General features: G+C 55.6%; 3 protein-coding genes across 3 annotated transcripts; 1 reads left to right on the plus strand and 2 right to left on the minus strand.

The window, feature by feature from the left end:
- Window positions 1–2,394: 2,394 nt before the first annotated feature.
- J7T54_006441 (GTPase) lies at window positions 2,395–3,237 on the minus strand (the record flags this gene model as incomplete). The annotated part of the gene is made up of 2 exons (XM_051502873.1): window positions 2,395–2,991; window positions 3,133–3,237. 2 exons carry the CDS (start codon window positions 3,235–3,237, stop codon window positions 2,395–2,397), a joined length of 702 nt encoding a protein of 233 aa, XP_051365252.1.
- Window positions 3,238–8,351: 5,114 nt separating this feature from the next.
- On the plus strand, window positions 8,352–10,220 carry J7T54_006442 (Quinidine resistance protein-like protein; the record flags this gene model as incomplete). Its single annotated transcript, XM_051502874.1, has 3 exons — window positions 8,352–8,814; window positions 8,873–9,909; window positions 9,960–10,220. The coding sequence occupies 3 exons, from the start codon at window positions 8,352–8,354 to the stop codon at window positions 10,218–10,220; spliced, it is 1,761 nt and encodes a 586-aa protein (XP_051365253.1).
- An 85-nt stretch (window positions 10,221–10,305) lies between these two features.
- Window positions 10,306–11,106, minus strand: J7T54_006443 (haloacid dehalogenase type II; the record flags this gene model as incomplete). The annotated part of the gene is made up of 1 exon (XM_051502875.1): window positions 10,306–11,106. One exon carries the CDS (start codon window positions 11,104–11,106, stop codon window positions 10,306–10,308), a length of 801 nt encoding a protein of 266 aa, XP_051365254.1.
- Window positions 11,107–13,176: the final 2,070 nt, after the last annotated feature.

Consider the following 13,176-nt stretch of genomic DNA (forward strand, 5'->3'; position numbering starts at 1 on the left):
TAGCCTGTCGCCCTTCCTTTCAGACTCGTGGGGCTACTTGCCTACATGTAAGAGGCCACGGTGAGATAGCGACTGGATGTCGGCCCTGGAGACACACCGAAATTCTTATAGCAGTTTGTACTCATTAACTTGTACTGCGCGTTGCTGAAAGATGCTATTCTCCAGAGCCTCGAGAGTCCAAGGCCAGATGCCACTTGTGCAGCTGCCTCTCGAAGCGCAATGGGCAGCAGATGATCATGAGAAGGCTCTTTCAAAAGTGCCTCAATAGCCTGCCAGATGAGTACGCACCTCGTTGGAGTCATGCCTATCAAACTCCGTACGGAGCCGTACGAAAGGTCTAGTTAATCGAAGCAACAAGTTTCTCTTCAACAAGCCATCCGTCCCGCCAGCATGGCTGCCCATACTCTGCGACCATACCCCGAGACCAGAGGCAGCAAAGCCACAGTCCACGAGTTCCGCCCTGGTTCCTAGCCATCAATCTGACAGGATGCGGAAGTGCACCACCGCTCGAGTACCGCTGGCGCACGAGGAAAACATTGGACACCCGCTGGATGCCGATGAAGACCCGTGCCGCGATGGCGTCCTCAACGGCTCGCACACATTTCCCGGTCCAGGGATGCCGTCGGGGGTCTTAACAGTTCGACAATCCTTGACAGGGTTCCCAGAAATCTACGGACCACCAGGATGGTCGGTCCCTCTCCAAGGCGAACGCTCGGGGACCCCGTGAGCGGATTTTTCTGCAGGAGGTTGGAGCTCGGAAATTGGGCATCAACAAGACTGTCCATCAGATATCACAAAAAGGCAGAGGGAGAAGCCCTGCCCGCTCTGAAGCTAGCGTGATCGCTCCTTGGCAAGACCCCAGGGCAGACTGGCGACGCAATGACCACCGGACATTGACCATGCCCACCATCCATGGCACCGGGAGAGACGCGCAAACGGCGAAAACGTGGTTTAACCCCGTTTCAGGGAAACACTGACAGGCCTGGCCAGCTTCTGCACGAAGAAACACATGTCTCCATAGAGAAGCCCTGCAAAATTGCCGTCGGCGTAAGAGGGGCAAGTGAGTAATACTTTATCAATCCGATGTCACGTTAGTATTGATACGGCAAGCGTGGGAGAAGGCTGGAGGCTGGCATAAATCCCCATTCGGAAAGCATACCGCCGGCTGTGATTTGGAAGACCAAGCCACATATCTTTATCCCTCCTGCCGCACGTCTTCTCTGAGATAAAGACGAAAGCACGTAGACAGGCCTTTTTGAAAGAAAGCAGTTGAGGATTAGACGACGGGGGTCTCGGGGGTGGGAGGTGATGGGCCTCCTCCTCCTCCTCGGCCGGCAAAGTATCTGCTAATTGGCACTCTCTAACATGCCCCAATCAGTTCCCCCACGGCACGACATGGCGCAACCACCGGTCAATGCCACAAACAACGCCGGTTCTTTGGAAAAGTCGGTAGCGAGACTGGCGACACTAGGGCGCGGGTAAGATAGGGGATCCCAGCCCACGACCACCCGCCAGCTTATCGAACCCCTCAGCCGTAGCACCAACGCTAGCCTCCAAGTCGGTGATGGTGCGCGCTCATCGCAGAGCCCCGGCCATCCTGATAAAGAAAGCAGAATAGTACAAGAAACATTGTCGTGCAAGAGGGCGAAACACAGTGTTGAGCTTTGATGAACGGTCGCTATTCGGGTGTGAACATGGTGATCCATGTGGGTACATATACACATTTATCTCCCCTCCTTCCAAATCGTCTCAACTGCACCTGAAGACATCAGGGGATGATATGATGGTAGTAATTTCTTGTGATAAAAAACCGCATCAAGACAGGACAGTCGGCTTGCCATGATCTAGTGCCAGGAGTCGCCGATAGCAGCCGTTGCCTATTTAAGATGCTAAATAATGTGGTCATGTCTTTAATTCATTAGTGCAACAAATCCATGTCCCGGGATATCGTATTCAGTCGCCAACATAGTGATTCATCGATCCTCCCGAGTCCGGCAAGCAGTAAATTGTCATGAAATGGCCGCAAATATGTGCTCAACGACCACTCTGAATGTGTAAGATTCGGTATAGGTGAAAGAGAAGCCCATCCAAGTGTGATATGTACAGACAGTCTCTGTGCGAATTTATCGGCCAAAGGTGACAGTAGGACGCTTTGAGCGTCGAGATTTCGGCGAGGAAGTAGGGGAGGGATTGTTGGTTGACGTCTGTCGCGGTATTGTTTTGATGCTTCGTTAAATAATTCGTCGTGAAAATGAATAAGCGCCCTGAAATGCTTCTTTTGACCTTGCGCCATTCGCCAACGACATCCCAAGCTAATCAGTCGTCTTCAAAGAAGAAGGAGGGGGGGAGGGGGGGGGCAGCGCCCGATAGTGCAACAGTCGAGCTTTGGACCGCTCATAATAGTACACACTTGAGCTTGTCCTTCTTTCCGCGTTTGGGTTCGCCACGCGCGCCGCCGCCGCTGCCACTGCCCGATTTTGGGCCACGACCTGAGGCACCAGAGGGACGCGACGACTGCTGTCGCAGTCGACGGATGATCCGGACGACGTCGTAGAAAGCCTTCTCCACATTTATGCAGTTTTTGGCAGAGGCCTCGACAAACTCGCACCCAAGCTCACGGGCCAGCGCATGACCCTCCTGCGTGGACACCTCTCGCTCTGTCACCCTGTCGCTTTTGTTGCCCACGAGCATGATCGGTGGAGGCGCACCTGAGCCAGGGCTGGCGACAGCCAAGGGTGAGCCAGGGTATGACGGAGACGAGGCGACGGATTCCTTGACGCGCTGGATTTGGTGATGGAAGCGCTTGATGCGCCCAAATGACGACCGTGACGAGATGCTGTAGACCAGGACGAAGCCCTCACCGTCGCGAATCCACTGGTCTCGGAGCGCCGTGTACTCCTCTTGCCCTGCCGTGTCCAGTACTTCGAGCATACATGATTGTCCGTCGATTACGACCTGCTTCCGGTACGAGTCTTCGATTGTCGGATCATACTAGAATGGAAGCACAGTTAATTAGCCCGGGTTCGCCATTGTCACAGGCCACCAATTGGCCGAAGCGCAGAAAGGGGAGGGGCCGCTGGGCAAGACCTCTTCCGACCCTTGGCGGTGGGGGAGCTTTCCAGGTGAACTCACGGTCTCAATGAAGTGCTGCATACACAACTGGATTGTTAAGGCTGTCTTGCCAACGCCACCGTCCCCGAGGACTACGAGCTTGTAGAGCACCATTCGTCCCGCCATCGTGGGCGGTTGAGAGGGAGCGGTTGAGGTCGGGATGGATCAACAAGTCAAGCGACGCAGGCGTAGGCGGACGTGAGATGGTACTCCGAGAGCGAGCCGGGCACAGCGACACTGTAGCTTTGGAATCGACGTATACGTGACAGGAAACTGCACGAAAGGGTCGGTCCTGGTTAAGATGGAATGCTTGACAGACGAGGGGGCAGCTGGCTGGCAAGCTGGCTGACTTGGTCGATTGATGGTTGTTGCGAACAGTCCCCAACCGAACAAAATATCTTAACCTCGGCGGTGCAAAAGAGTTTAGTAGACAGCAACGATGATGATGATGATGGAGGAGGAGGAGGAGGCAGAACGGGACTAAGCAAGCAGCAAACGAACTCACGCAGCACCCGCCAATGTAAGGGGGGGTAGAGGCTGGGTACTAGTAAGTAGGGAGAGAGGTACTTTGCCAGCCAGGATGGGCAAGTAACGAGAGAATGTGGTGGTGGGAAATGGCCGTCCCGGAACCAGCAACGGCGACTGGACCAGACTGGGCTGGAACCTAGCGACCTGTACCTATCTACGGATAGTGCGTATAGAAGGGTCAGTAGGGGATCAGGCAGCCTCGAGTGGTCCCGCCGGGCCCGCTCGACAGTGCGTGTCCAGCGGGACGAGCCAATCACGGCGCGATCTGGCTGCAAATACACCTGCAAGCAGAAGAAACTCTAGTGGCTCGACAGTGCGTGGCGGGGTCCATGTCGCTCTTTCCCTGAGCTGTCATTGCCAGCTACTCTGTAAAACCTTAGGTATTGCTACGTTCTGCGCTGGCTGTTCTGTAGGTCCCTTGGCGGCAAAAGCCTGCCGCAGCATTGGATGGATCCTTCCACGGGTGCCAAGAGAGCTTGGTTTCGCCAGCCAATAACGGCAGCAGAGGCCATGTCGCCCAAGAATTCCATCCAATGCTATGGGTCCATCAACGCGGGCAGCTTCAACAATTGTCTCTCTTCTCTTCTCGAGAAGTCAGTGAGTAGCTCACAAAGTGCAGAACATGACAGACCACCCAAGGCGCATTTGCCGCACGTCACCTCACCAGATCCTCTGCACCATCTCGCATCAGACCTGCACACCCTCTGTGACGACAATGTCAGTCATGCCCTGCCATGCCATGTCATGCAATGCTATGCGATGTAGCTTGTGTTCGCACACGACGCCTCATGGCTTGCGACTTTTCCAGGTCAACAACAACCATGGTCCAAAGTGCCCCTGTCGTCCGCTAATCTACGTATCCACTCACTGGCTTGCTCTTGCGAGGAGTCGCTGCGTAAATACAAATCGAGGCAATATGCCTGCTCGCGCCACAATTGCTGTCGCAAGCCAGGCTTCCAGAGGCCCAGAGCGACAATTCGTGTACACGTCGCTGCGGACCCTCGAGAAGCTGCCGACTCGGCCCCAGTTCCACCTCACACGAGATGGGAGCGCACAGCCGTCGGATCGTCGTCTTGCTGCGCCCTGAAGTCTGGAAATTTTCACTTGCTCATGGCCCAATGCAGACGATTTGTGATGGCCCATGAAAACACGAGTCGTCGCGACGCCGACTGGAGGCCAGCATCCACAGCCCGCGTATATGCACATGGCTAAACCCGGTCGGTGAAGCTCACAGCTCTAGCCTAGTCGTCTCGGCTCATCCCTATCCACAAATAAATGGTGGGGAAACTCACCTTCGGCGATTCAGTACAACAAGAAAGTCACTCAGGAGGAGAAGTTTGACAACTGGACAGGGTGAGTCCATAGCGCAAATGTCAAGCGCAAGATCGATCTTTGCCATTGGACGTCGTCAGTGGCCAAGACTCGGCTGAGATGGCTGATGTACGTGGTTGAGCCTCAATGCGATACGTTGTGGCATCATTGGCCGCATACATGGCGCCCTCGCCCGGAGGAGCAGCCTATGAAGTCCAGCGACACCGATGCAGCCACATCAGCTATCGACAGTCCAGTGGTCGTGTGTACAAAGTAGCGCGGACGCCTCTCCAGCCCCGGACCAGCTGCCGGACCAGTTGATGTCTTGATCAAGCGACTTCCAAGACCTGCCCGCTGTCAAATAGTTAGACCCAGACTTGTTGGCCCCACGATAACCCCAGCTTCAGTCAGTCACCTTGGCGGCAGCTTACATTGCGCTTCGGACTTTGGGTCGGTTCTTACTCGCTCGTGTACTTTGCTTCGCAGAGATCACGTGCAGTGAGCGAAGTCAGCGCTTGCTGAAATCCGTCACTCCGCTGACGATTGAACCTCCGCGATGTGGTACTCGACGGCTACCGCCGCAATATACGACGGGACTCACCATGTCGTCAACAAGAAGAGCCTCGGGTTCCATTGATGGTCAACCTGCCGTCATCTTGGACAGAGGACCTGTTACATTAGACACGTGCTAAGACCAACCAGGTTTCTAGAAACGTGTCAGACGAGAAAGACGGTTGACCGACCTGCCTATACGGGACAACAAATTATATCGCGACGGAATGGGATGCACACAGCTGACTCCGTGGGTGGGTGGCGTTGGAAAGTCTCCCGCGTGGGGGTTGGATGACTCGCTCAAAGCTACGGATACATTGACATGGAGGCTTTCTGGTTATCTCACTCAGCACACGAGTGAGCTTCGTTCCCCAATGGGTGCTCAGCAACAGTTTCTTGTGTTGACCAGTACGCCGTGTTCGTCCATTGCTACGTGACTGGGGAAGTTCAAAGGGTGTCGCTTACTTGGCCTAGGACGAGACAGACCACCCGAAGACTTTGTCAGGTCAATCATTTCGCAGGCCACTCATTCAACGGAACGGACAGAAGTCTTTGCGTTGGGGAGGTAGTGTGGAACAAAATGATCTGCTCTCTGCTTTGGCCAGACGCACCTGGGCCGAGTTAGGAGAAGATTATGAGCGCTCCATGAATCTCCGTGTTGAGCCCCTCTGTTTGCTTGCGATCCTGAAGCAAGCTCTTGGTGGGGATAAAGAGACAGCTTGGAGGTCCTTTTACAACTTCCCAGTCGCAGGAACATTGGGCCAGCCTCCTCCGAAATGTCCACGGAGAACTGCATGCCCTCCAGCATGGCTATGGGTTACCTGGACAAATGCATAGGACGAGACCCAACGATCTGTTACTTGCCGACGTGCCAAAACAAAAACAGATCGCGACAGGCAAGCGGTCCCTGTTGAGTCAACCTTGTACCCGGTCTACGCTGCGCTTGTCAAATCCCACATGCAATCGACAAGGCACAATGACAGGCGCTGCCGCACAGGCCCCTTCCTGCATCATGCCGAGCTGAAGAGAGGGACTCGAAGCTATGGGCTTGATACACGATCCCATAGGAAACGAGAACAGGGGAGCACACACAAGTCCAGAAACACTATAATGTCATTTACACACTAGTGTCTCATTTGTTGGGTCGAGAGGCCCAAGGCGTATGCCTTCAGTGGCAGGTCTTTTGCCCGATTGGCAGGAGACTTTCAAAAGACTACCGCATCAGTCTCACGTGTGTACAATATCGGGCCTGGGCGTTGCGAGTGTCGGTACGCCCCTGAGGCTTTAAGTCCCCTGAGTATACCCCTTTCCGATGACCAGGATGTCTACCTACCGGGACGGCCACTCGAAGATTCGATATCTAGACGGGCCTTGTGGACAGCCAATTAGAGCGCAGACCTCGATTGTCCGGACGAAAGAAACATGTTCAGTGCCTCTTGCACCGTGCTGGTGTGCCCTCACGATTTGTACACTTGATTTCGGGCGTCATCACTTTGTCGGCAACGGGGGCCCTGCTTGTCGGCCTTGCTCCGACCCGGCTGTTGGCTTCGTGAAGTTCTCGATTCGAATCGACACCACTCATAGCGCAGGACTTTTCGGGTTTGCGTTGTCGCCCTATTTTTCAGGCTCGGCTCAGTCCGCTCGATCATCTCATTCGACCCGGGGACTCGAAGATGCAGGTTACGTGTATATGGATTCACTTGGACTACAGTACAAACACAGACACTGAACGGAGTCTTCGTCTTCATGAGATGGGCTCGGCTGACTATGCAGCTGAGAGGCTGTGACGCCAGTCACTACTATCAACCCAAATCTCATGATTAGACTAGGTGACTTGCCTCGACTGCATGCTAGGTGACGCATGACTTTCTAGTCTAGAGATCGCCTTTCTGGGAGCCTGCGCTCTCTGTGGACCTTGTCCTCCCGCAACCACCAAGTCTACGATAGACAAGACAATGCGAGAGGAGAGTAGGTCGTTTCACGCAGGGTGGTATCCTTCTAGTACTATACTGAACGGTCGTGTAAGTATAGGACATAGCGACTGAAGCATTTACTTATCACCCAGCGTGATAGTGCCCTTGTTACTAGCCCAGGACTGTTGTCACACTTATTCATCAGCAGCACGAAAAAGGGCCATAACAGGCCCTGCAGATGGTGTCAATGGTCTTCAAGTCTTGTTTCAACAGGCGTCAGACTCGCGCTATTCATCGTATGCTGCCACGTCTGTTAGTATGGTAGAACGAACGCAAGTCGCTCAAGCCAAGAGCGGCGGGGCTCCAAGGCACTTCGGTCCACGCAAGTACGTACGGTGCTGTAGATGGCATTCCGACGTCGGTAAACCACGTATCTGGGGTTCTGCCGTCGACACCACGCGCTTTTCTCCTTCGTTTCGCAGTTCGCACGAGGCTGCTGCCGTTATATCCGGCTGTGCCCGCTGGCAACCCCAGATCTCGCGAGAACCTTTACGGGCAGGTTTGCAGTAAGTTCAGGCGATGAGCTGGACAACGACCAACAAAGTGCCGAGCCAAATCGGAGTAGCTGCTCGGCTATCAAAAAATCCAGCAACAGGCTCCACTCACTCCATAGCCACTCGAAGGTTACATACTCCGTGCAGTAACTGTGGAAGGGAAGATGGGAACTCTCGCCCTCTCGCCATCCTTAGGGACTTGGGACTGGCTTTGCTATTTCGCGACATTTCTGTTGACCTTTGGATATTTAGCAATATTCCGCGACTAACATGCCCATGCGCTCGTTCATCCGCTCATTCACCACAATCACCGTCCCCACCCTCTGAGATGCGATCGACTCCAGGCCAAGCTCCCATTTGAGAATTACCCGAGACAGTCACCATGAGTGCTGCTCCTGATCCGGAAAAGGGCCATGCTCGACGCAGCTCAGACATTGAGCGACCCCTGTCGCACGGCTCTCATTCCTCACATCACGACGACGACGAAGGAGAGGAAAAGGACAGCACATCCAATCACGAGAAATTCGGCCAGCGAGACGACACCACTGCCGCCCACCAGAACGACCTGATCACGGCCGCGACCTTTGGCGAGCCATCGGGCGACGGCATCTTTGCGTGCGAAGACCAGTGTGCGCCCTGCCGAACTCGGTCCCGCGCCTCGTCACTACGCTCCCGGGTGGCCGTCGTCGTGCCCCGGGCCAAGCGGCGGGGCTTGTTTGGACGATTCGCCCTGATCCCCGAGGTCGAGTCCCCGTATGACTACACGAACTCGACCAAATGGACCATCACGGCGGCTATCGCCATGGCCACGGCAGGCGCCCCCATGGGCTCGTCCGTCTTCTATCGTACGGTCCCCCCCATTTCTATCCTCCTTGGGCTTGTGATGCTGACCAGACTCTATAGCCGCCTTGCCATCTCTGTCCAAGGATCTTGGAACGACACAAACCGTCGCCAACATGTCAGTGGCCCTGTACATGCTGGCCATGTCCATCTTCCCGCTCTGGTGGTCCTCCTTCTCCGAGCAGTTTGGCCGTCGGACCATCTACCTCACCTCCTTCGCCCTCTTTGTCGTCTTTGCCGTCCTCTGCGCCGTGAGCACCAATATGACCATGCTCATTGTCTTCCGCCTCTGCACGGGTGGCGCTTCGGCCAGCGTGCAGGCTGTCGGTGCAGGCACAATCGCCGACATCTGGGAGTCCTTTGAGCGGGGCAAAGCCATGAGTCTGTTCTACCTCGGTCCTCTGCTGGGACCCCTCCTCGCGCCCATCTTTGGTGGTATCCTGGCCCAAGAGCTCGGCTGGCAGTCGACAATGTGGTTCCTCGCCATCTACGGGCTGTGCTGCTTCCTCCTCTTGTTCTTCTGCCTGCCCGAGACGCTGCCCAGGAAACGGGAGGAGCCGGCCTCCCCGCCACCTGCCACACTAGAACGGACAAGCTCGATGGTATCAGCCAAGGTCAAGACGCGCAAGCTGACGGCCGCGCTGAAGCGCTTCTTCATCGACCCGCTGAGCGTCCTCCTGTTCCTGCGCTTCCCGCCCGTCTTGATCACAGTGCTGGTCGCCGCCATTGCCTTTGGCGCTCTGTTCGTCGGCAACATCTCGATCCAGCGCGAATTCTCCAACGCCCCGTACAACTACAGGCAGCTCATCGTGGGCTTTCTGTATGCCCCGCCAGGCTTGGGCTACATCACGGCCTCCTTCTTTGGCGGCAAGTGGATCGACAAAATCATGGCGAGGGAAGCCAAAAAGGCCAACCGGTACGACGAAAAGGGCAAGCTCATACTGCTGCCCGAGGATAGGATGCGGGAGAACATGTGGATTGCCAACTCTGTGTACCCCCTGTCGCTGCTGGGCTTTGGCTGGACGCTGCGGTACGGGATACACTGGGCAGTGCCATCCGTTTTTTTGTACTTTTTTGGTGTGTCGTCCATGCTTGTGTTTGTAAGTGACTTTCCTTCCAATTTGATGGACGTGCTCGCTGACAATGATAGGCCGCTGCCACCACCATGCTCACCGAGTTTGTACGCAAGAAGAGCTCGGCTGGCGTGGCCGTCAACAACTTTGTGCGCAACATTCTCTCGTGTGTGGGGACCGTCGTTGCCAACCCCTGGATCAACGCCGTGCGTGTGGGCTGGGTGTTTACAACCATCTCGCTGTTCTGCCTGGTCGCTGGGTTTCTGGGCATTTGGACGTTGAGGAGGAATGCCCAGAAGTGGCGAGAGGCAATGGACAAGGCGCTGGAGAATATATAGAATATGTTTCCGCCACGCGTCATCCCCGAATACAGCGAGATTATCCTGATGAGACGTTTCCCACTGTGTCAATTTACTGCATACATCACCTCAGCTCTGACAGCAGTCGCGCGACCTCCTCGAAGCCACCCGCATCCTGTGCAACCCACATGTCCACCCATTCCTTGGCCTCCTTGTACCTCTCATCGTCCTCGTTCCATGCCTCTTCTTGTGCCCTCTGCACATAGATGGTCTTCATGCCACAGTCCCTGGCGGCCTTGAGGTCATTGAGATGCGCTGCCACCATGGCCACCTCGCCAACGTCGACCCCAAGCGCTCGGGCTGCACCCTGATAGGTGGCCGGGTTGGGCTTATACGCCTTGAACGTCTCTGCCGACAGCAGATGCTGAAACGGCAGCGACCCAAAGTCCGCAAGATCCTGCAGGAGCGACGTGTTGCCGTTGGACAGCGTGGAGGTGATAATGCGATGACTGTTGAGCGTCTGAAGCCCAGCGGACGAGTCGTCCCACGGCGTGAGTCTGTGCCATACCAGGCTCAGAGACGCAATCTCCGCGTCCGTGTACAGGTCCTCGAGGCGATACTCCCCCAGCAGCTCCACGAGGCTGTCTCGATGGTGCTCGTCCACGGACTTCCAGGTATCCCGCGCCGGGTCGTACCCCTGTGTGAAGCGGCCGTACGCGTCCCGCCATTGCTGTGCGAAGCGCGACCAGTCCACCGACGACAGACGGTCTCGGAGGGGCGCGTCATCCGGTAGGCTGTTGAGTTTGCGATGGGCGCGGAGGCTGAGTTCGTCGACGACGGAGAGGCGCCAGTTGACGACGGTGCCAAAGACGTCGAACGTGAGCGCCTTGATGGACGACAGAGGATGGATGAGGGAGGGTGACATGATGTGTGGACTGGGAAGTAGTCTGATGATCAAGTATCCGATGCTGGCGAGGTTGGAGTCTTGCTAATGGAAGTGTTGATGGGAGGGGGCTCTAGACTTGAGCCGGCTATGGCCAGGTCGGGATTCGGTTGATTATTAGGATGACTTGCTCATTCCATGACTCAGGCACATTTCATAGGTACCTAAGGTAAGGTAAGGTAAGGTAAGGTAGAATGACGTGTGAAATACCCCGTGTCTTAAATTGTTGAAGCAGGCAAGGCGCACTCATACATGTAAGGAGTCGATGTCCTTGCCAACCTACGTATACAAGTCATGGCGGGGGAGATGTCGCCTCACAAGGGTTCATAATGCCTACCCTAGGTAGGAAGACGATGATTCCGGACAACTTTATGGTCCCATTGTAGATTACGTACTTCGATGTCTGATCGTGCAGTCTTCTGATTGGACATTCCTTGCTTCTAAGTACCGCTTGGGCATTGTACACATGCATCTGTCGATGGCGGCGAGGGGCGATTGATGACATGTGGAACTGGATTCTGCTGGAGGCGTTGCTTGATACACCGGCGTGGGAAACTAGCCGTTCTCACAATCTTCGAGCCCCCAGCGCCCCGCCGGCAAGTGCCTGCGCTAATTGAATCCGTCTGGACGGCACGGTGGCGCTGACGGCGCCCGAGATACCCGTGGGGAGTTGCCGTTTCGTGGGACGGGGCACCAGAAATCGAGGTGTTTGTTTCTCGGGGCTTTTGGCTGGGCAATTCAGGTATCGAGCTCGCCGCCCGAGGATCAGGCTCACGAGGCCATGGCCATGATGATGCAGGCGCTGACTTCCTTCAAGCCCGAGAGATGAGGCGCTGCGGTGCTGCCGGTGGCATGGCCATGAACAGGTGGGTAGGAATACTGGATACACCGTTGTCGAGCAGATACGGAGGACTAACGAGGGACGCCTGCAAGTAATTTGAAGACAATGGAATGTACAAAGTCGGGGTGGTTTATATTGCATGTATGTTATGCTTTCGCGGCCAGGCTAATTTATCACATGCTTCTGCCAAGTGCCTATGAGCCGCTGACAAGGAGACTACCGTAGTAGTACTGAACGCTGGCAGTTGACGTGGCGGCAGTTCCAAGCCAAGCTAAGCGATTGATGGATCAGTTGCTTTCCTCTTCTTCATGCGGCGTGCTTAGTACGTACTAGGGGTACTGCTCAGACTCAGAGGCGTCCAGATTGACAGTCGACGCAGGTACTGACTGGGCCTTGCGGTGCGTGATCGTTGTGCATCTGGGGTGCAGCATGTACTCCGTAAGCCCGCAGAGATTCGCCTATCGCAGTATCCACATTGCGCAGATGATACTATCCGCAAGTGTCAGAGATAAGGGCGTGGTGGCCTCCAGCATTGGTTTAATCAGTGATACATTCGGAGGCCAGACAGACACGAGCAATCAAGATCTGTCGACTCTGTTTGTGACCGGCAACTCGAGTGCCCGCCTCAGCAAGATGAGGTGATGAAAGGTGACGAGGTTCCAAGGGGCACATGAAATGATGAGATTGCAGGCACAGGGATTATCCGGCCGCCTCCCAATTGGCTGGTGGCACCTGAGCTAGTCCCTGTCCTTACAGGTCCACACTGGGCTGGCCGCGGCTCACCTTCTGCCACCCACTCCATGTCACCTAACGCGGGCATCCAGCAGCTTCCTGCCCCCTATCCAGTCCGATTCCAGCGGGCAGGAACCTAATCAAGGTAGGTGCCCTCCAGCCATTGATTGCCTGGCTTCGCGCTGCTCCACCCACGTTCAGTCTTCCCTGCAGGGCAGTGGGAGAGGGTTGGTAAAGGCTTTCTGACCGAGCGCAGTACCTCCGCCCTATGCAGTCTGTACGGAGAACCGTGGGCGGCCGTCAAAACGCCTCTTGTTCTTGTTGGTTGCGCCTCTGACCCTTTCATTCTAATAAGCTGATGAAACGTTTCCCGCCCTCAGTGCCCCGGCAGGTGGCTCAACATCCGGAGCCATGCTCTGTGCTCCTCCCGTTCGTTGGAGCTCGAGTCCTCGTCCACGCAGTCCGTCAATTGCGAGCTC

Source organism: Emericellopsis cladophorae (genome assembly GCF_022114955.1).
Source record: "Emericellopsis cladophorae strain MUM 19.33 chromosome Unknown NODE_4_length_1054762_cov_117_872525, whole genome shotgun sequence".
NCBI classification, from domain to species: Eukaryota; Fungi; Ascomycota; class Sordariomycetes; order Hypocreales; family Bionectriaceae; genus Emericellopsis; species Emericellopsis cladophorae.